We start from the raw sequence: 22,731 nt of genomic DNA, 5'->3' as shown, positions 1-22,731 counted from the left end.
AGACTAAAGGGTCCCAGACAGAGCAGTGACCTTTATACCTCTCCCAGGAGGCGGAGCCCGACTGGGATGTACCATAAGAACTATATTACAGGTAGAACAGCCCAACCCTAACCCCAACAGTAACATGTAGAACAGCCCAACCCTAACCCCAACAGTAACATATATACAGACTCATAGTACTGGCCAGACCCTGGCTCAGCACTACCTGGTGGGAACCAACAATGGTTCACCACAGTCTCCTTATCTGAGGAAGATATGTCCTTGCTATAGAGGGAGTACAGCGAAGGTTTACCAGGCTGATTCCTGGGTTGGCAGGTCTGTCATATGAGGAGAGATTAAGTCGATTAGGATTATATTCACTAGAGTTTATAAGAGTGAGAGAGGACAGGGTAGATTCAGGAAGAATGTTCCCAATGGTGGGGGAGTCCAGAACGAGGGGTCATAGTTTGAGGATAAGGGGTAAACCTTTTAGGACTGAGGTGAGGAGAATTTTCTTCACCCAGAAGGTGGTGAATATGTGGAATTCACTATCAGAGAATGTAGCTGGGTCAAAATGTTGTCTGATTTCAAGAAGAAATTAGATACAGCTCTTGGGGCTAAAGAGATCAAGGGATATGGGAGCAAGGGGGAATCAGGATATTGAATTTGATGATCAGCCATGATCAAAATGAATGGCGGAGCAGGCTCGAAGGCTACTCCTGCTTCTAGTTTCTGTGTTTCTATATGTTATATACTGCTTGTTCTGATTGGTTTGGTACCTATGTAGGACTTTATCTGTGTATTTATGTATTCCTTTATAAATTTCCACTCATCAATGATCGAATATGTCTCTACAAAACTGAAATGATTTTTTTTTCTTCTATTCCAGGAGTTGAAGACAAGGCAAACCTGGAGTTGATCATCCTGTTTGGCACTGGAGTGATCGCCTTGTTCTTTTGGTTGCTTCTGATAATCATCTTGCGAACAGTAAAGCGGGTAATAAAACAATCCCAGTATTGTCCCATGGGAACATGCGTTGCCTGACAAATGAAAACTGACTGTAGCCCTTTTATGTGGATTTTCCTTTGTGTTTAAAACAACACTCACATATTTTTCTTTCTTTCCGTAATGCTGCTGCATGATTTAACGAAGGATTGACTAATGTGTGTTAATTAGAATTGCCATTCATGGGGGAGGGAAAGCCTTGTTGCTCAGTGTTGCATGCCTAGCATGCTCCTTAGTTATTACAATGAAATCTGAAGTAATTGCGAACTAGGTTTGTGTGTTCAGTTCAGCTGGTGTGATGTGTGCTTTTGTTTGTTTGGCAACATTTAATTCTGGATCATTGACTGCTCTGTGTCCTTTCTCAACAGTCGCTAAAGTGAGCATGACCACCATGAGAACACAGAGCTGGCAGCTAAAGTAACTTGATTTGTCACTCTTTTCCAGCCCAGTGATGCAGAACTGAAGACAGGCTACTTGTCAATCATCATGGACCCTGATGAAATACCTATGGATGAACAGTGTAAACAGCTGTCGTATGATGCCAGTAAATGGGAATTTCCGAGGGATAGACTTAAATTAGGTGAGATTCTGCACCCCAAACCACATTGCTGTCATATGTATTCCTCCCTTTAGAATCAAACCTGCACACGCTGAATCAATCTCTAATCCATACAACACTCATTTTTGACATGAGGATATACCTTGTTCTGTATTAGTAACTCTCAATCATTTTGTCTGCAAGTATTGTTAAGAAGTTTAACATCTGTAACTCAGAGTTTCAAAGTACATGATTGGGATAATATCAGGTATCATTGTGCTGTACATGTTTTCTTATTTATCAAACATCAGAGGGAGTAACGACACTCTTCAATGGAACTTATTAAAATCTGTTCTTTATTAAACGACATACTGCTGTGGTTGCATTGTGTATTGTATTTTTGTACCTATCTCTGGACAGTAATATTGACCTGTTCTTCAGCACAATGCAGCTTCATTACCAACACCAGAGCTGTTGGGTTTTCCTCAGAAAAGTCTTTCTCTCTTTAAGGTTGTGCACCATTGTCTGAAAACGCCCGTTGTTGTATTCCCTGCAGTGTGGGATTTTCCAAGAACATTCAAAGAAGCAGATTTATTATTTCATATCATTTTCATGATTGAAAGATCCTGCTTTCATTTCCCAAACCAGGCAAACCATTGGGTCGAGGAGCTTTTGGCAAGGTGGTGGAAGCAGCTGCATTTAATATTGAAAAATCCTCGACTTGTAAAACTGTTGCTGTCAAGATGTTGAAAGGTAATTGAAAGCTGGAAAGATTTCTGTCTCAAATTGTGATCATCAGGTTGTTGAAGTGCTGAAGGCTGTTTTTCCAAGCCATGTGTAGTCAATTTATTGATTGTAAATCTCCATCAATTTATAACATGTTAAAGTCACCATTGACTGAAGATCAATTATTTTTGGATTAAATTAAATCCTCTGCCTAAAATGAGGCTGGATTTTTACAGGCCAGCCTCAGGAGAGAAAGCTGAAGGGTGGATCTGTAAAATAGGCTGGCGGGGCATTGGCAGCGTGCCCTCCCACTTGCTCACCTCACATGCCCCCACAGTGATTTTACAAGTGCTGGGGGAGGTGTTGGGAGGGCTGCCCACCTCTGGGTAAATTCAGGCCCTTGAATTGTCAATTAATGCTCACTTAAGGGCTTCATCCTACTGCTGCTCCCATTTAATGGGCAGCTGGGAGAAGCCTGTGCCCAGTGTGTAGCAAATGTTGAAATTTTGTGGTGGCATGGTTAAATTTCTGCACATGCTCCATCCACATGTCTATACATTCATAGTGTGATGTGTAAATATTATTAGATACCCTGTATTTATTCATGGATGCACATCCTCTAAACTTATGAATTTATCTGGCTGCTACTTTCAGATGGTGCAACAAGCAGTGAACAAAGAGCATTGATGTCTGAGCTGAAGATCCTGATTCACATTGGCCATCACCTCAATGTGGTGAACCTGCTGGGAGCCTGCACAAAAGTGGGAGGTGAGCCCAGACAATCTCTTTCCTTTGACCCCTTTTAGGACAACAGCTTTTTTACTGCCCTTCTCTGTGAAAAAAATTAAACAAATAATTTTTACTTTCACTAGTATTCATCTTTCAAAAGATTTTGGTGATATAAGGGTTAACCAATTAATCCAACTATTTTACAAGATAGTGAATGAGTTAACTGTTCATCTTTGCAGTTCCAGCAATTTGCAAAAATAACTAGTAAAGTAACTCAGAAATGAGTTCACCTAATTTGATCATCGCCATACGGAACTTGCATTAAAAAAGGAAAGCAATACCTGAGCATGAATCTTTAAAAAGTAGTTATGTGAGTTGAAGTGAGCATCTTATTCCTTTACTAGTCCCTTAAACACTTATACCAACTCCATCTATCTACCTGGGAGAATAGTTTAACATAGTCTTGCATTTTTCACGATCACCAGACATTTCAAGATACTTTGTAGTTTGAAGTATAATCACTGTTGTAATCTAAGAAGCACGGTGGCCAATATCTGCACAGTAAACTCCCATAAAGAGCAATGTGATATTGATCAGGTAATCTAATGTTGATTGAATGACCAGGACACCAGAGATAACTCAACTGTTCTTCTTCAAAATAGTGCCATGGAATCTTTTACATCCACCCAAGTGGGCATATGGGATCTTAAATTAATGGCTGGAATTCCCCAGTTGTTCATGCCCCGCCACTGCTGCAAGTGAGGACAGAAAATTTGGCACTCAGCTAAATCTCCGTTCACTGCAGTGGGACCAGAGAATCCCATTGGCTGGAGAATCCTGCCCATTGTCTTATCCAAAAGATGGCCCCTCTGACAGTGTAGCATTCTTTCAGTGCTGTACTAGAGTGTTAGCCTAGATTTTTGTGTTCAAGCCCTGGAGTAGGACTTGAACCCAAAGATTTAGAGGTTAGACTGCTGCCAACTGAGTCACAGCTGACACTCTTAAATTGGTGGTAGACTTCCTCAATGTTTCCAAAACCACTGACAATGGGTTTGGATAAACTTTATCAATTTACGGTCCTGTGCTATAATATTAATTATAGCTTTCACTGTCTGAGCCCAGCAAATTATATCTTCTGACTTATTAAAAATAATCAAAATACTCCTTTATGTGTATATATTAATTACAAAGTACATTACTTTGAAATAAATTAGGCTGTACAGGGATGTTTCCTGTCCAATGTCAGCACTTCACTGTGAATGTTCAATCAGGAAATCAACCCCCTCTGTTATAACTAGCTTCGCACAGATTACCTCAAAATCAAATCCGAGATCATAATCCTTCCTCTACGTATAGAATCATACAATGCAGAAGGAGGACATTTATCAACCTGTACCAGTTCTCTTAAAGATCTACCATTTTGTCCTCCAACCTGTTCTTTCCTCATAGCACTGCAAATATTTATTTTAATTACAAATCCGATTCCCTTTAGAAAGATGGTATTAAATATGCTTCCATCACCCATCAGATTGCACACCTCAGATCAGAAAAAATTGCTGAGTAAAAAAATGTCCCCTCAGCTTTTTGCCAATTATTTTAAACCTGTGTCCTTTTGCCACTGACCCTTCTGCCAGTGAAATATTTTCTCCATCGAAATCCCTCATCATTTGATGATTTTATAATGTTATTTTATCATCTCTTAACCTTTCTCCTTAAGGAGAAGTTTTGGTTTACCTTCATTTTTTTTACACAAGTCATTGAACTTCTTAACCTCTTTCGCATTTGAAGTCATTCACACCAGGCACTCTGGTAGCATTGATTTCCACTGACCTGAAGGACTCCTCTTTTCTTATAGGTCGCACCAATAAGCTTGGACAGAGATTCATTTGTAAATTGTATTTTATTTACGTTCAGCTAACAAATGTAATACTATGCATGTGAGTTAGATAGCCGGTGCCAACTAGCAGCAGCATGTTTTTAGTTGGTTGGCGGAGGTGGGGGGGGGGGGGGGGATTGCAGTTTCTGTATCCATTTTTTGTACATCCCAAACCATTAACAATAGAATTGTGAACCAGTGACCTCTCCGATTAAACTAACGTAGGCTGGAATTTTATCGGCCTGCCTGCCTTGGGAATCGGAGTGGGCGAGGGGTGGAGCATGGCAAGATCCGTTGACCTCAGGCGGGATTTTACGGTTTCAGGACCAGCAAGGCTGTAAAATCCTGTCCATTGTGTCCAATGAGTTGTTTGGGTTTTATAAAATGATTATTAACTGCAATGATAGGTTATTGATAAACAAATCAGAAATACTACAGAATAATAATACCATGGGTTTGATTTGATGCAATTATTACATTAATTTCATTGATCTGTGTAAATACCAAACAGAATTTAATATAAAATAACATAATGGGAACAATGGTTACTTTGCCCAGTGTATTGGTACATTTCTGGCAGCTAATAATATTGTTAACCTTGTTGTTCTAACTCCAGGTCCATTGATGATGATTGTTGAGTTTTGCAAGTATGGGAACCTATCAAACTACTTGAGAAGCAAGCGAAACAACTATGTCCCCTACAAGGTGAATCTGTGTTGCTCTGCAGTACATGTTACTGCACTGTTATTTAAGGTTTCCAAAGAGGCACAGTCTCAATAACTCCAAACTCTAGTCTAATTGAAAGAAATAATCTCCATTTTGACTTTCATAACCTCAAAATGACCACACGTGCTTCATAGCCAGTTAATTACTTTTGCAATGCATTCACTGGTATGATGTGAAGAAAAACAGTGCCAAAGTCCCACAAACAGGAATGAGATAGTCACCAGAAAATCTGTTTTTAGTGAGGTAGCCATGGGATTTTATAGGCGTACAATCATTGAATACCTATAATGCAGAAGGAGGCCATTCGGCCCATCGAGTCTGCACTGACCACAATTCCATCTAGGCCCTATTCCCGTAACTCCACATATTTATCCTGCTAATCCCCCTGACACTCGGGTCAATTTAGCATGGCCAATCAACCTAACCTGCACATCTTTGGACTGTGGAAGGAAACCGGAGCACCCGGAGGAAATCCACGCAGACACAGGGAGAATGTGCAAGCTCCACACAGATAGTGACCCGAGGCTGGAATTGAACCCGGGTCCCTGGTGCTGTGAGGCAGCAGTGGTAACCACTGTGCCACCATATATCTGAGAGGTCGACAGGACCTTTGTTTAACATCTCACCTAGAGATGGCATTTATTATATTATAGTAGACTTTCAGTACTTTACTGACTTAAAATGCCAACCTGGATTATATACTCAAGCCTCTGAAGTAAGACTTGAAGCCGTAACCTTTTCACTCAGATGAGTTTGCTATTAACTGGCCCAATGCTGGCACCTTTGCACAACTACCTAAAATCTGACAGACCAGCACAGATAGGCATCATCGAATATGTGTATTAAGATTAATTTTACCGACTAATATTACTCTGCGGTTTCTCCACTCCTCCAGTTGTGGCCTCTAGTGATTTTCTTTGCTGCACCATTGGCAGCTGTGCTTCGGGTGCCTCGATCCTCAAGCTCTTTCTGACTCTCCCTCTCTCTCTCCTGCTCTTCCTTAAAATCTACCTCTTTGACCAATGTATACAATGTTAAAGGTGCTATTTAAATCCAAGTTATCATTGTTAAGCAAATGCTTAATCACTCAATAATTAAAAAGGACAAATTAATTAAAAAACTTGAAATTGAACTTTTTGTTTGTCAATCTAACAAGTTGTATGTTGCAGTTAAAATAACCCAGTTGGCATTCCCCCATTGAAAACAATGGAATCAGAGCACAGAAGGACTGTTTTTTTTCCAGACTACCCTCTGTTTGTTGCCCTTTTATGATCCCATTGTCTTCAGTGAAATGAGAAAACTGCCAACAGAATTCCTATGTGGCTGACTCATATAAAAAGATAGGATTAAAATGGCTAGACTATGGACATATAACAACGGTGGCAAATCTTTAGCACCACATAAAAGTTAACAGCAATTTCTACAAGTGCTGAGTAATTATAATTTATTATGGGTTCCTTGTGAGGCAATCTGCCACTGAAAGTGGATCACAGGCTGCAGAGTATGTCCTTGATCTTTTCAACACTTCCCACTGCTGCATAGGAAGTGAAAACTGAGAATAGATCATCGAGTCCATCAATACTCATCTCAACTTCTCAATGCCCACCCACTTCAACTGATATCTAGCTTGCTAGGTTATGATATTTTTGTATGCATGGCTTTTTTTGTGCACATCACACGAAAATGTTCTGTTCACTCACTTATAATTTGTATTCTCATTCTCCTCTTGTTACAGAGTAAAGCACTGAAGTTAAGACAGATGAAAGAAAAAGATCCTGCTGAGATGGAGAATGAGTTTAAACGGCGTTTGGACAGCATTGCAAGTAGTGAGAGCTCCACCAGCTCTGGATTTGCAGAAGAGAAATCACTGAGTGAGGTGGAAGAGGAGGAAGGTAAAGTGATGATGCACCTCATTCCAAATTTCCACAAGTCTACCTTTGAATGGGCATCATTGCTTAATTTCTGAAACTGTGATGAAGCAAAGTGCATGAAGAGATGTTCATTTCATATTTAAAAGCTTCTTGGCTAAAGTATTAGATGAATCACGTTGCAAATAGAAGTTTATTTTGATAAAATGTGATTGTAAATTTAACAACCGTTATCAAAAGATGCACATAAATGAAGTGAATTAAAACAGAAGCAGCTTTTTAGGACCCAGCTCCACCAACTCACACTTCCTTTCATTTTTTAACAGCTGCCGATGACCTTTACAAAAACTGGTTGACAATGGAGGACCTTATCTCTTACAGCTTCCAGGTAGCCAGGGGGATGGAGTTCCTGGCATCGCGAAAGGTAGAAAACCATAACTTGCCCTCACTTTTCACTAATTTCCCATAACATAGTTTCCATAACATGGAGACTATCGAACCTTCATCAATTGCACTGCCTTTTTGTCAATACATTTCGTTTATGTCAATGGCCACTCTTTTAAATGAATTGGGGTAGATGTTGACTTTGTGCGATGAATGATATAGCAAGTGGCCAACCTGTTTTACACCTGTTCTCAATAGAAATAAAAACCAGAAGAGAGGTAAAACAAGCTGCTGACTTGCCAATACTCATTGTACAACATTGTGCTCTACCTCATTCTCCACAACCATGTGCTCTGACTTCTTTTGAAAGCAATGGTAATTCCTTTTCCTGCCACAAAAATATTTTTCTCAGCCATTCTTGTAGACATTTCTCTATCAGATCCAGCTGGACTGCTGCCCGTGTAATGATTGCACAAATGGTGAAATGATCATGACTGCCTCATGAGAATGAGAGAGAGAGAAAGAGAAGCTGCAGATGGGGCAAGACCAAAAAGTTTCTATTCTCTATTTCAGTGCATTCATAGGGACCTGGCTGCACGCAATATACTGCTTTCAGAGAACAATGTGGTGAAGATTTGTGACTTTGGATTGGCTCGAGATGTTTATAAGGACCCGGATTATGTTAGAAAAGGAGATGTAAGTATGTGAAAATTTAATTCTGCGAGTGCTGCAGCTCAGCAATCTGAACTGAGAGAACCTTGGCATGCACATTTAGAAATTATGATAATGAAGCATAATGGTGAATTGGATTGTCTGCATATTATGGAGCCGATTTGATTTAAAGGATTGGAAATTGAACCTATCATTGATAATTGATCTACTTCTACCTAAGCCTTATGATTATACTTTATGATATAAAATAATGTAATCTTAAGTCATCCTTTGGAATATTTAGATAAGAATTTATAATGTAAACTAACAATGTGTTCACTTGTAGGTACGTCTACCTCTTAAATGGATGGCTCCAGAGACCATTTTCGATAAAGTTTATACAACGCAGAGTGATGTGTGGTCTTTTGGGGTTCTACTGTGGGAAATATTCTCATTGGGTGAGTGCTTCAGTGAGGTTTTCTTCACATTGCATAATCAGAAAAATGTTTCTAGGGAAGATATTTTTTAAAAAGTGATTTTCCCAGTGAAGTTGACATGTCCTGCTCTTACGAATCACTTCTTAGGTGCTTCTCCATACCCTGGTGTCCAGATTGATGAAGAATTTTGTCAAAGGCTGAAAGAAGGCACACGAATGCGATGTCCTGAATATGCATCTGCAGAAATGTAAGTCCATGCCATTGTTTTCATGCCAATTTATTTCGTAGATTCTCATTGATTGAGTTACGGCATTTGAAATGCATTTCGCCAAAGTATATTCAATCACAGGCCTCTGTAATCCAGTACATAAGAAGGATGTCCACAGGGTTGCTTATTCTCCTAGGAACATGTTTTTGTAGAATCTTGTAGCCTTTGGATGATTATCCAATTAGTCTCACCCTCCTCCTCTTTCCCTACAGCACTGTAGTTTTATTTCTCTTTTCAAACATTTATAAAACATCCTTCTGACATGTGAAAAATTATGTGTTTTTGAATGATTTTGCTGTGGATGAAAAATTGGATGGGGCCAAGGAGACACCAGAGCTAATGATCTGGGAAGAAAAACCATTGCAGGTTATCCTCTGGCCAAGAATGCAGTGAGGCAAATACAGTCCCATCCCACTGGGTGATTTTGGAGAAGGATAGGATGGTTGACCATGTCAATGTCTGCAGACAGGTTAAGAAACATAGAAACTAGAAGCAAGAGTGGGCCATTCAGCCTTTCAAGCCATTTATTTTGATTATGGCTAATCATCAAATTCAATATCCTTATCCTGCCTCGCGCCCCCCCTCCCATATCCCTTGGAAGAGGAGGGAAAGTTTACCTTTATCACAACCTCATAGGATGTCATTTGTACCTTGATAGAAGCTGTTTTGGTAATGCAGCAGAGGTGGAAACTTGATTGAAGGGATTCAAACATGGGACTTCTGTGAACAGTTATCATGGATTTGACAGGCAGCAACTTGTTCAAGGACATTTCAATACTCGTATATATGACATGGACAGGACCCTTTGAATGGATTATTTCATGTAATATCCAAGTAAATGGTGAACATCTGAATTGTTCTGTCCCATCAGCTATCAGACAATGCTGGACTGTTGGCATGGGGACTACAAAGCAAGGCCTGTCTTTTCTGAACTAGTGGAGCACCTAGGAAACCTACTGCAGACAAATGCTCAACAGGTAAGTGTGTCTTTGTAAAATGTACTGTCTATTTGTTGTTCCTCTTCCTGCAACAAGACAGACTTTCATCTGATTTCATAGTTATTTTTTCCTGGAACAGGTCACTACCCTGTTCCCAGAGGCTCATAACTTAAGGGGTGCCACTCCGCATCAAGCATGGCTGACCAAGAGCCTCTTCTACTCTTGCTGCCTGCCATTGGCATTTGGAAGGATTTTGCAGGTTGATACTCAAACGGTTGGCTGTGTTAAGTGCAGGTGCCAATCTGTGTCGAGTGCAGTGTCAGGAGACATTAACAGGCCATTGCCTGGCCCTGTCCCTCTCCCCCAGGGACTATACTTACCTTTACGCCCTCGGGAAGACACTCACAACAGGTTCACGTCTGTGTGAACCTGTTGTAAACTGCGCCGACATGACATCACGTCAGAGGGGTGTCACTATACGCTGGTGGGGGTCAATATCTGGCGAGGGGGCAGGTTAATCACATTTAAATACATTCAAATTCATGTAAAATAGGTTCATACCCATTATGGGAATGAACCTGATGATATCGCTGACGGAGGAAGGGAAAGATCGGAAATCCTGAATTCGTGGCGAGAACTGCGATTTCTGGATCTTGAGCCCCCACCAGCATTCACATGGATGGCAAGCGTGGGCTTAAGGTCACCCCTGATCTTCTTGCAGCACTGATTCCATGTATTCAGGCTAGACTTGTGGCATTGACTATGTTGCCTCTATGCTCCCACTGCTTTTCATAATGTCTGACTGGGGACCTGGCTCTGTGTGGTTAGAATACATCATTCCCCCTCTCCACCTGCACTGAGGCTCCTGGCCAGACAGTCTTCCCCAGCTTCTTACACTTGACTGGCTGGCTTTAAGTAGTGCAAGGTAGCTTTAAGAGGTGCTAACCTCGCCCCAAAGTGGACCTCCTACCAAAAAGTACAGCTACCCAACCGTGTGCTTAGTCAGCACCTCTTAAAGGGTGCTGTATTCTGGCCAGAACAAGTGCTGGAAGTGATAAATAATAACGTTAGTTCAGAATTATTTTCAAGTGAACGCTTATGTTTATCTTTTTTGTCCTGTTATTCCAAAATGATACTTTATCCATTAATTGCAATTACGTACCTAAATAAATTCCATGCAGTTCACACATATTTCAGGAGTCTGATTTATCTTTCACTGAATATTGTAGATTTAAGTCAGCTGGGAATTGAAGACAACATTGCAATATAGCTTGTTCAATCTTTCAGATAGGTTTGAGTCCAAGACTGGAATTTTACCACCCGGCCCGCCAAGGGAATCGGAGCGGGCCAGGGGCGGAACATGGAAAGATTCATTGACCTCGGGCGGGATATTCCGGTTTCGGGACGAGCGAGGCCATAAAATCCCACCCCCAAGTGTTACTGCACAGTATTGGTGCTTTTTCTTTGCATACAATGCCTGCAGCAAATATAAAAATGTCTCTCCCTCCAATTTTTAGGATGGAAAGGATTATATTCCACTCAACATGTCACTGACTCTAGAAGATGATTCCGGGCTTTCTCTGCCAACTTCACCTGCTTCCTGTACAGAGGAACAGGAAGGGTGTGATCCAAGATTCCACTACGACAACACAGCAGGAATACGGTAATTACCTGATAGACATCCTATCGTTCCTAAAGGAAGCTTTTGTGTGTCTGTGAACAGAAGGAAAATAAGAGGAAATGGTGCTGAGCCATTATGTTTGATTTGTAGGTCAGCTCAGAGGATTAAACATTAAAGTTGTGCGATGTAACACTGAACAATGAGTGGAACAATTCATGGAAACATTCCAACAGTGGATAAAACCCAAAGTGTTAAAGTAGTCATGATAAAACAATGTACCAGTTGATAAGACAGCTACTGTAAGTTACAATAGATGATAAATAATTAGCTGACAGCTCATAGTCAGTAAGCTGGATGCTTTCAGTATGTCAAGATGACTGCTAGTAATGACAATAGGTCATATTTGGTGCCGTTACCTTCAAATTTCACAGGATAAAAATTCTCAGCCCTCCTTTGTCAGTGGATGAACTGGAGGGAGGTGGGGTGGGTGGGGGAGGCATGGGTGGGGTAAGGAACTATTAAAAATGTATTGGTCTGTAAAACCCACAAGATCACAGGGTGACTCTGTGATTTGGTGCTCCTTTGGGGCACCAGTACTCACAGGGAGAGAACCTTGGGAAATTTGAGCCCTTATTAGTTGACAAATCGCAGGCACTGTTCTGAGATGCACTCCTGTGAACTCCAATCTGTGCCAGGAGAGTTGGTTTGCAGAATCGCTCCTTACATAAGTTTATTTATGGAAGTATTGTACTTTCTATTTGGTGCCATTGCTACAGTGATGTCAATGGGAAAATAAATCCTTTCTGGCGTTTTGGAACATGCGTTTTGGAACACTGTATACCATGGATCGTGTTTATTTTTCCAGATATCTGAATGGCAGTAATAAGCGAAACAGGCCTGAGAGTGTTAAAACCTTTGATGAGGTACCTGTGGAACAAACAGCTATCGTTGTACAAGAGGTACATATAGATCCACCAAATTAAGTCTTTATTTTCCAAGTCGAAATCACAGATTTGGTTCTTAATTATTTCTTCGTGACATTAGGATAAATTGAGACAGAGGTAACACAGATGTTGGTAGGCAATTTGAGTTAGAGTAACAAACACAAACATGAAGGAAACAGCAGTTCAGAATGAACAATTTTAATACATTGTGGAAGCATTGTTATCAGCAGCATGGCAGTAGTTCAAGGAGAAAGCCTGCCATCATCTTCTCAGGGTGCCTAGGAATGGACAATAAATGAGGCTCTGCCACTGCTGCCCCATAATGAGAGCAAAGAACAAGTGAGTCGAGAGGTTAGAGGGAATTCAGTGTATATATGGGTATGGAAAAGACTGCCAGAGTTTGAACCAATTCGTTACTTACAAAAACAGATAAATAAATCTTTATTTCAAATAAGCCTTAGAATAAAAGGGAGTCACTTTAGAACAGAGATGAGGAGAAATTTCTTCAGCCAGAGAGTGGTGGGTCTGTGGAATTCATTGCCACAGAGGGCTGTGGAGGCCGAGACGTTGAGCGTCTTCAAGACAGAAATTGATAAATTCTTGATTTCTCGAGGAATTAAGGGCTATGGGGAGAGAGCGGGTAAATGGAGTTGAAATCAACCATGATTGAATGGTGGAGTGGACTCGATGGGCCGAATGGCCTTACTTCCGCTCCTATGTCTTATGGTCTTATGGTCTTAAGGTTTGGTGGTTGGAGAGATAATGAAATATGCACTGATAAGATCAAATATTCAAGAGGATTGAATTGAATTTTTTTTTGAATTGATTTATTATTGTCATGTATTGGGATACAGTGAAAAGTATTGTTTCTTGTGAGTCGTTACAGACAAAGCATATTGTTCACCGAGGACATGGGGAGAAGGAAAGGATATAACAGGTCTTGAGCTACAAAGGAAAGAATGGGGACTGGAGCATGGAGACAAGTTGATGTTTGTAGGATGATAGCAGGTTTAATGCTGGTGATACCATTGTGTATGGCTATCCTGTGGTTTTGCTCAAGGAATCAGGATGCATTTTATAGAGTACTTTCTCTCAGATGATCAAAAGAGTGGAGTAGAGTTCATAACAATGAGCTGCACATAGCCAGTGAACAGAGCAGACATGTTGAGATGATTGCCCTTTCTTACTCTACACTTCCTTATAAAGAAGTCAACATTGAGTGTTTTTTTCCTTACTAGGATAACCAGACTGACAGTGGCATGATACTTTCATCAGAAGAACTTCAAACACTGGGGACAAGGCAGAGTCAGAGTTTGGCATTTAGGTAAGTTTGCATGGCCCATGGTGATTTATAGTAATTGCCTTCATTAGAAATTGTTTTCTTTGGGGAAAGAGATGTTCAGTAGAACCGTGCATCATTTTTATCAAGAGAATAATGTGAAACACCATCTTGTTTTGTACCTTATCAGATTTCCTTCTCCAGAGTGGATGTCTTTCTGGCGAATGTCATAGATTTTAGGGAAACATGGACTAATTTTGCAAGTGCACATCTTCCTCACATTGTGAGATTTCAGGACAGCTCCAGCCCTAACAAGAAGTTGTTTTATATTTTCATTCCTGGGGTGTCTTTACAGTTTTTCCCTGTGGGAGGATAAATCACTTCAGTTATTCCTAATAATGGAATTTAGAATATTGGAGTAAAACTGAAAAGTGTGATTTATTTTGGCAGCTTTAGTTTTGTGTTCAGGAAATTGTTTTCTGATGAGTCAAAAATATTTAATATCCGATATACTTCCCAATGGAAGTGGGAATGTGTTGTGCTTGGAGTCAATATCACTTTTATTTAGTTCATATCAAATGGATTTTTAAATCCTAAGATAGTAAAACAGTACAATGTTATTCTGCTGCATCTCAGAGGAACCATAAAGGATTTATCACAAACTATTTGTTCTAAAGTGATGGAAAATTCCATTTGCTTGCCAGATCAAGATTTCTTTTCAAGGGGCTGGGAGAAATTTCCAGTTAAGAACAGGCAGGCATTTACGTAAGTTATTGGCCATATAGATTGAAGGTCTTAGTGGTTCCCTTTAAGATCAATGTGTTCAACTATATTGCTGTTCCTTCACTGTCACTGGGTCAAAATCCTGGAATTCCCTTCCTAACAGCACTGTGGGTGTACCTACAACACACATACTGCAATGGTTCAAGAAGACCATAATCATACCAAAGGCAGTTAGGGATGGGCAATAAATTCTGGTCCAGCCAATGACACTCACATCCCATGAACAAATTTTTTTAAAACCCTTTTAAGAATGACAATTTAGGGACTGGGGTTCAGTTTTTATATACTAAGAATTGCACAGGTGGAAATAACCAGGGTACAGATCTTGTGACCACTTGGTACTTGATTTCCCTGCTGGTCCTATACATGGAGTGCAGGAGACCTGCCAGCATTACTGGGCATTAATTTTTGTTCATGCAGGGACACATTGCTACAAATACACAGCCATCTGAAATACCCTTAACATTGTTCTGCCTGATATTTTGAAGTTATTCAACAATCATGCTTTTGGAGCTTTTTTTTGTATATGCATTTATGTGTTTGTTCTGTTGTAGTTTCTTTGCCCTACACCTTTAACTTGTTGCCCTTTTTTTGGTTTGTATTTAAGTTTCACTCCATACACCATTAAGCAGTTTGCCTGAGCTCGACACTAGTACCCTGTGGAAATCATGGAACTCTTTTGGGATTCCCCCTTCTCCTTAAATGTGAGGCAGGAGTGCCTGAAGTGCAGGACATCTTGTTGGCTTTGTGCCTATCAAGGGAGCTGTGTGTAAAGATCATATCACATAAACTGTATCTATTTGTTAAGCTATCTTTGCCCGGGCATTGCTGATTGCAGCTTGCCAAGGACATGCCCCTCAGATTCAAAAATGGCAAGCTGCCTTGGCATCACGTCCCCAACTCACAACTTAAGGGCTCTTTGATAAAAAGGTGCCATCTTTCCACCTCCGAAGGGACTGACAGACCCATCATGCATGGTAAAACACACAGCAGAAGCAGCATTAGACAATTTGCAGCCATCAGAAATTCACTGTTCCCAGTCTCCATGCTTCCAGTTCAATATCATTGGGGGTGCGCCAGCAGTATGTAAATGAAAAAAATCCCAAAAGGCAATCTCAGAAAAGCCCAGGGAGTCGACAGGATGTTCCAGAAGCAGAAACTGTGCAGGACCAAATCTAATAATAGCACCAATGTCCCTGCAAAGAAATTCTGCACATTTTGTGATGATTTAAAGTTAGCTTTGCACTTTGACACATTAGGTAGTGGGCTGATTTTCACCCAACCCATTTCATTAATGACTCTTATGGCCAACATATAACATTTAAAATTTTCCAATTGGGGTACCACAGAGATCTGTGTTGAGACCCCCAACTGTTCACATTATATATTAATGATTTGGATGAGGGAATAAAATGTACTATCTCCAAATTTGCAGATGATACAAAGTTGAGTGGGAGGGTGAGCTGTGAGGAGGATGCAGAGATGCTTCAGCGTGACTTGGACAGGCTGAGTGAGTGGGCATATGAATGGCAGATGCAGTATAACGTGGATAAATCTGAGCATATCCACTTCGGTAGCAATAATAGGAAGACAGATTATTATTTGAATGGTTGTAAATTGAGAGAGATGGATACTCAGCGAGACCTTGGTGTCCTCGTGCATCAGTCAGTGAAAGTAAGTGTGCAGGTGAGGCAGGCAGTAAAGAAGGCAAATGGTATGTTGACCTTCATAGTGAGAGGACTTGAGTATAGGAAAAGGAATATTTATTGCAATTGTGTAGAGCATTGGTGAGGCCACACCTGCATTTTTGGTGTCTTTATAAAATTCCATAGAATCCCTACAATGCAGAAAGAGGCCATTTGGCCCATCGAGCTTGGACCGAAAACAATCCCACCCAGGCCCTATCCCCATAACCCCACATATTTACCCTGCTAATCTCCTTGACACTAAGGAGCAATTTAGCATGGCCAATCCACCTAACCCACACATGTTTGGACTGTGTGAGGAAACCAGAGTATGTGGAGGAAACCCACACAGACATGGGGAGAATGTGCAAACTCCACACAGACAGTGACCCAAGGTCAGAATTGAACCCAGGTCCCTGGCGCTGTGAGGCAGCAGTGCTAACCATTGTGCCACTGTACCACCCCACTGCATCCTTATCTGAGGAAGAATGTTTTTGCTATAGAGGGACTGCAGCAAACGTTTACCAGGCAGATTCCTGGGATGGCGGGACTGTCATGTGATGAGAGTTAGGATTATATTCACTGGAGTTAAGAAGAGTGAAAGGGGATCTCATGGAAACTTTTAAAATTCTAACAGGATTAGACAGGGTAGATTCAGAAAGAATGTTCCCAATGGTGGGGGAGTCCAGAAATAGGAGTCCTGGTTTGAGGATAAGGGGTAAACCATTTAGGACTGAGGTGAGGAGAAATTTCTTCATCCAGAGATTGGTGAATCTGTGGAATTCACTACCACAGAAAGCAGTTGAGGCCAAAACATTTTGTGATTTTAAGAAGGAATTAGATATAGCCTTTGGGGATAAAGGGATCAAAGGATATGGAGGGAAGGCGGGATCAGGGTATTGAATTTAATGATCAGCCATGATCATAATGAATGGTGGAGCAGGCTCTTAGGGCCGAATGATCTACTCCTACTTCTAGTTTCTATGTATGTTTCATCTAATCAGTTTGGTCTGGGTTCAAAAGCAACTCGGAAATGAAAGGAGACTTTCTCAATTGTATTTTTGCACCCACATTATTTCAGAATGATGTATATAAATTGTAATATAGATTTTCTTTATATCTGCAGTGCTCTAATACCCAGCAAAAGTAAAGAATCTGTGACATCTGATGGCTCTAACCAGACGAGTGGCTACCAGTCAGGATACCATTCTGATGATACTGACACAGCTCCTTACACCAATGAAGAAGCAAAAACCAAGGAAGGTTTCTGCACCTTACCAGTTGATTATAACCTTGTGATTCGATACAGTGCGCCACCCGTTTAAGAATTCACTGCAAAAAACTCAGAGGATGCCAATCTTGTAGCAAATTCACCTGAGCCTTATGTGAATAAAGTTACCGCATATATTATCTAGAATATTGTCAAAATATGAACTTTATTCTAAACAATAGAACTACTAGGTATCTTTGTATAGCTGATAAAGGCAGTGGAGTAACTTGCAGCCAATGATATATCTACTGTATAGCTGACTAATCACCGGGCCAAGCTAACTCCAGTCTGTTCAGCTCAGTGTCCAACACATCAACTCCATCACACAAAACACAAGAAATAAACAAGGCTGTCAGAATTGCTCTCTAGAAAAAGTGGAAAACACTGACTATTATGTTAGTGCTCAAACTTACTTCATAATAAGGCACTGCATCAAGCTGCCTTTTATACTTCAAGCAATTCTAGGTTGAGGAGATGCAACTGTTGAACAAAGACACTGCACAATTGAAAGTTACATGGTAACAAAGGCTGGGTTCCTAATAGACATTGAAGTTGTCTGAATGTATAAGTCCTATAATGCCATATTTCATCCTTGTTTGATGGATAGCTCTCCAGTTAGACATTGGAGTGTGCGCAGAGAGAGCGTGTGAGAGAGCAAGTATAGAGAGGCACCTATTTATAGCATCTGAGTGTTGAATGTGTGCATATTCACAAATAAATGTAATATATTGAATTCAGATAAGAGGATTTTCATTGAATGAGCATGTTGTATACAGGACACATTCTTACTGCTATGTTTCAAGGAATGGCGGATGGATTAGGGCAATAGGAAAACCAGGAAAAGTTCATCTGGTGGTACATACACTCTCTTCATTGAGTGGCAATCAAAATAAAATGCTTCCAACTAAACATATATAGCATCAAATGGGAAGTGATTAAAGATTGTGTTGTGTATTATATATATTGGTTAAATACAGCTCTTTTACTACTTTTGAATGTGAATATTTGGAGCCTTCATTATGGTTTGCACAATCACCATGGAAACGGCCCAATGTATTATTGATCAATATATTGTTTCGTAAATGAAAGATTCTTTATTACAAAATTACTTTATATAAAGAGAATATTTGAGCAGCTATTCATTTTACTTTTCTAGTTCTCTGTTTTTTGTCTTCCAAAAGTGAAATATTTCAAAAGACACGCAGTAACATCCTATCAAGGCAAATCATGCCATTGTAAAATACATATATTACTATGTTTTTGCAAATTCTTAGATCTGAATTCAGTTTGTCAACAAAAACTTTATCAAAAATCAGTGTTTTATAGTAGAAATATTTGATAATGTTAAAGGAAATGAATTGTTCTGTTATTGGAAACATACATGGACAGACCTTTAAATTCAGAGAAGGCCAAACAATTCATTCTACCATTTCCTCTACCGCCCCCCTGATAGCTCACTTTGATTTTGGAAAATGTACTTCTAAGTGGAGCATATAGGTGTCAGCAAGGGCTTACTTCTAATGTTAATCTGTCAGTTGATCTGACTGCACTGATATTCTTGAAACCAATTAACTTAGTACTTGGAATTCTCACATATCCTTATGGAAGATTGCAGGACAAGCAGTTCTATTATCAAATAGGTGAGATAATGAAAGCCGTGCATCTTCTAAAGGTGCCATTATGTCAATTAATAAGCAATGCGTTTTAATGAGGGAAATACGCCTTATCCAATTCATTTTTTAAATATAAAACAATTTGGTTTCTGTGAGGGTATCCCAACATATTGGATTAAGACAAACCACATTCGAGGTAATCAACTTTTGCAGAGAGGCTACTCATCTTTGGATGAGTTTGCTAGGCAACAAACACATGTTTAAGGATTAAATTCATTTCATGAGGAACAAACTATAAAAAGATTTCGTTAAAAACATATTGCCATCAAATTAACTGATTTCCAATGATTTATTTTATTCCTTTAGTTTAATTAATGCAATCATATACAAAAGGATCTGTCACATGTCCCACAGTAAGAAGTTTAACAACACCAGGTTAAAGTCCAACAGGTTTATTTGGTAGCAAAAGCCACACAAGCTTTCGGAGCTCTAAGCCCCTTCTTCAGGTGAGTGGGAATTCTGTTCACAAACAGAGTTTATAAAGACACAGACTCAATTTACACGAATAATGGTTGGAATGCGAATACTTACAACTAATCAAGTCTTTAAGAAACAAAACAATGGGAGTGGAGAGAGCATCAAGACAGGCTAAAAAGATGTGTATTGGCTCCAGACAAGACAGCCAGTGAAACTCTGCAGGTCCAGGCAACTGTGGGAGTTACAAATAGTGTGACATGAACCCAATATCCCGGTTGAGGCCGGGACATGTCCCACAGTCAGATGACGAAAATTGATGTCAATGCAAATCAGCCTCATGCATGATGGGATTGGTCCGCTATCATCAGTTTTCTGCTTGACAGTGAAAGTATCCACTTAACTGCCTCATTTATTACCAGCGCATCTCTGGTCCATGATAATTTGTTGAACTCATCCATGGTTTAAAACTGAAAATGTAATATTCGCAAAACTGTTTAAAATTTCAAACTAAATACAACTCAAATCTTGAAAGTGAATGTGTGTCGAATGTAAAGAAGCAATTTTGTCTATACATGTTTTGTTTTAGAGTTCTTAGCAATTGGACAATGTGTAAAAGGTTCAACTTCTGTAATTTTTTTAATAAACATTTTTCATATATTTGACATATTTGTGGTTAAATTCTTCTTTATGCTTTTTGGCTTTTGGATTTATGTTAAATAAATTAATTTTGGATGCATCCTAAATACTCTCCCAGAGACATGGTAACCGGACAGCCCAAGCTCCCAGACTAAAAATTGTATGTGTCCTATTCCCTGCCACAGGAGTGGACATTCTATAAAGTTCTAAAGGACCTTTAAATGTTTCATTCAAATGTCCAATGTTTCATCTTGCACAGCTGTTTGCCTTTTTGGAATGAGTTTCAGAAAGACTCTACACTATTATAATGCAGTCTGCCTCCTTTTTCAGCAACCTCCAAAACACAAGGAAACTTGATATCAAAGCAGTAATGCCAATCATCAAAACCACCTGCTCTAATCATTAAACTAATACAATTCAATGGATAAAATCGAAAGTACATGAAAGCCTGAAAAAGATTTAGAAAAAAGGGATAGGAGGCATTTTGAATCATCTCATTTATTTTTCTATTAAGCATCAAGTACCCTCTTGAATGATTCCAGAGTTATTTTCACTACCCTACTCTGCCTAGATTACTCTATGAATCACTCCACATGAAATGCTTTCTGACATCCTTTATATCTCTGTCCCATCATGGTGCAGTCATGATTTGGCTTGAAATAACGCTATTGACTGACATTTTTCTTCCACTTAGAGGGGTGTCACACCCACATAGCTACACCTGTGAATTTATGAAAAGTGGACATCTTAGTTTTGAAAGCAAAATGGAAGATTGATGTTTGAAACAAGATGGAGTCAAGAGGGTCAGGTGACCTCCCTCTTTGTCTGCAAATACACATGAAACTGTCCAAGGCTGTAAGTAGCCTGCTTGCCTAGACAGGATATTAAATATAAACAACCTTGTTTGGGATATTTCATTGAAGAGATATTTTAAAATGCAACAGAATTCTCCTGGGGAATTAACAGTGATCATTAACTAAATATCTACTGTGGTGAACCATCGTTGGTTCCCACTGTGGGGTTGTTCTAATGTTGTTGTTGGGCTAGGGTGTTCACACTGTGGGATTGTTCTAATGTTGTTGTTGGGCTAGGGTGGGATTAATACACCTGTGGTTGTTACTGTTGTGGCACATCCCAGTCGGGCTCCGCCTCCTGGGAGAGGTATAAGACCCCCTGCTCGGGCGGGACCTCGTCAGTCTGGGATGGTGTACTTACGTTCTATTAGTTCCATTGTTAGACAATAAAAGCCTTCTGTTACCGAAGCTTCGTGCCTTGAGTTCAATTGACGTGCATCAATTTTATTGTCTAACACTAAGCTCTCGACGGAAAGGAGAGTATGGAGCAAATCTTAAAGCCAGAACGTCTGACGCTGGATCCACGTGCGGTGGGCGCCTCTAACACCTTCGACCACTGGCTGAAGTGTTTTGAGGACTACCTGGCAGCCTCCGCAGCGGTCACCACAGATGATGACAGACTCCGGGTCCTCCATGCGAGGGTAAGCGACACAGTCTACCTCGCGATCCGTGCGGCCACCACTTACCCGAGGGCCCTCGAGCTTTTAAAAAAGCGCTACACGAAACCTCCCAACGAGATCCACGCTCGTTACCTCCTCGCTACACGACGTCGGCAGTCGGGCGAAACCATGGAGGATTACGCCAATGAGCTCTTGCAGCTTGCCAGGGGCTGCGACTGCAAAGCTGTGTCGGCTGAGCAGTATATGTATGACCTCGCCCGAGATGCGTTTGTGGCAGGGGTAGGGTCTTCGTACATCCGTCTCAAGCTGCTAGAAAAGGGGAATCTCAACCTGACCCAAGCTATGGAATTGGCTGAAATGCTTGAGGCGGCTTCGAAGAGCTTGGTCCTGTATCCGGAGGACCACGTGGAGACAACGTGGCAGGAGCAGTCGCAAATCCCTCCTCGACCCACGGGCTCGAAGTGCAGTGTTATGGCGTGCTCCTACGTAGACCCGACGACGGCGGCAGCCCCATGCGGCCCGCGGTGCTACTTCTGCGGAGGAGCCAAGCATCCACGACAAAAGTGTCCTGCTAAAGCGGTGGTCTGTAACCAATGCGGTAAAAAGGGGCACTATGCGAAGGTGTGCAAATCGAAGCCCAAGAACGGCAGTGCAGCCTGTGACCCTTCGGAACGGGGATCGTCACCATCGACGTCGAAGTACCCACGGGGTTCGTCCACGTGCGAGTCCAGGACGACGCCATTGTGGTCGACGGAGTCGGAGGAGGATGACCACCAGGAGTCGCTACGCTTGGCGCCCTCAACCATGTGCGATTCATGGGGGCG

General features: G+C 40.7%; 1 protein-coding gene across 1 annotated transcript in view; it reads left to right on the top strand.

Annotated features, from left to right (window-relative positions):
• The window catches only part of kdr (kinase insert domain receptor (a type III receptor tyrosine kinase)), a 76,832-nt gene extending 56,373 nt beyond the window's left edge, over positions 1-20,459 (top strand). The window contains exons 16-30 of the mRNA XM_078217277.1: positions 869-975; positions 1,429-1,564; positions 2,171-2,275; positions 2,903-3,016; positions 5,470-5,558; positions 7,315-7,471; positions 7,774-7,871; positions 8,405-8,527; positions 8,829-8,940; positions 9,067-9,166; positions 10,059-10,164; positions 11,643-11,788; positions 12,612-12,705; positions 13,929-14,014; positions 17,564-20,459. Of these exons, the coding sequence (XP_078073403.1) occupies positions 869-975; positions 1,429-1,564; positions 2,171-2,275; positions 2,903-3,016; positions 5,470-5,558; positions 7,315-7,471; positions 7,774-7,871; positions 8,405-8,527; positions 8,829-8,940; positions 9,067-9,166; positions 10,059-10,164; positions 11,643-11,788; positions 12,612-12,705; positions 13,929-14,014; positions 17,564-17,762 (1,772 nt within the window). The 3' untranslated portion in view covers positions 17,763-20,459. The remainder of the gene's footprint in view (positions 1-868; positions 976-1,428; positions 1,565-2,170; positions 2,276-2,902; positions 3,017-5,469; positions 5,559-7,314; positions 7,472-7,773; positions 7,872-8,404; positions 8,528-8,828; positions 8,941-9,066; positions 9,167-10,058; positions 10,165-11,642; positions 11,789-12,611; positions 12,706-13,928; positions 14,015-17,563) is intronic.
• Positions 20,460-22,731: the final 2,272 nt, after the last annotated feature.

This window comes from Mustelus asterias, chromosome 1 (assembly GCF_964213995.1).
Source record: "Mustelus asterias chromosome 1, sMusAst1.hap1.1, whole genome shotgun sequence".
In the NCBI taxonomy this organism is placed as follows: Eukaryota; Metazoa; Chordata; class Chondrichthyes; order Carcharhiniformes; family Triakidae; genus Mustelus; species Mustelus asterias.
This window is presented reverse-complemented; position numbering and strand designations above follow the sequence as displayed.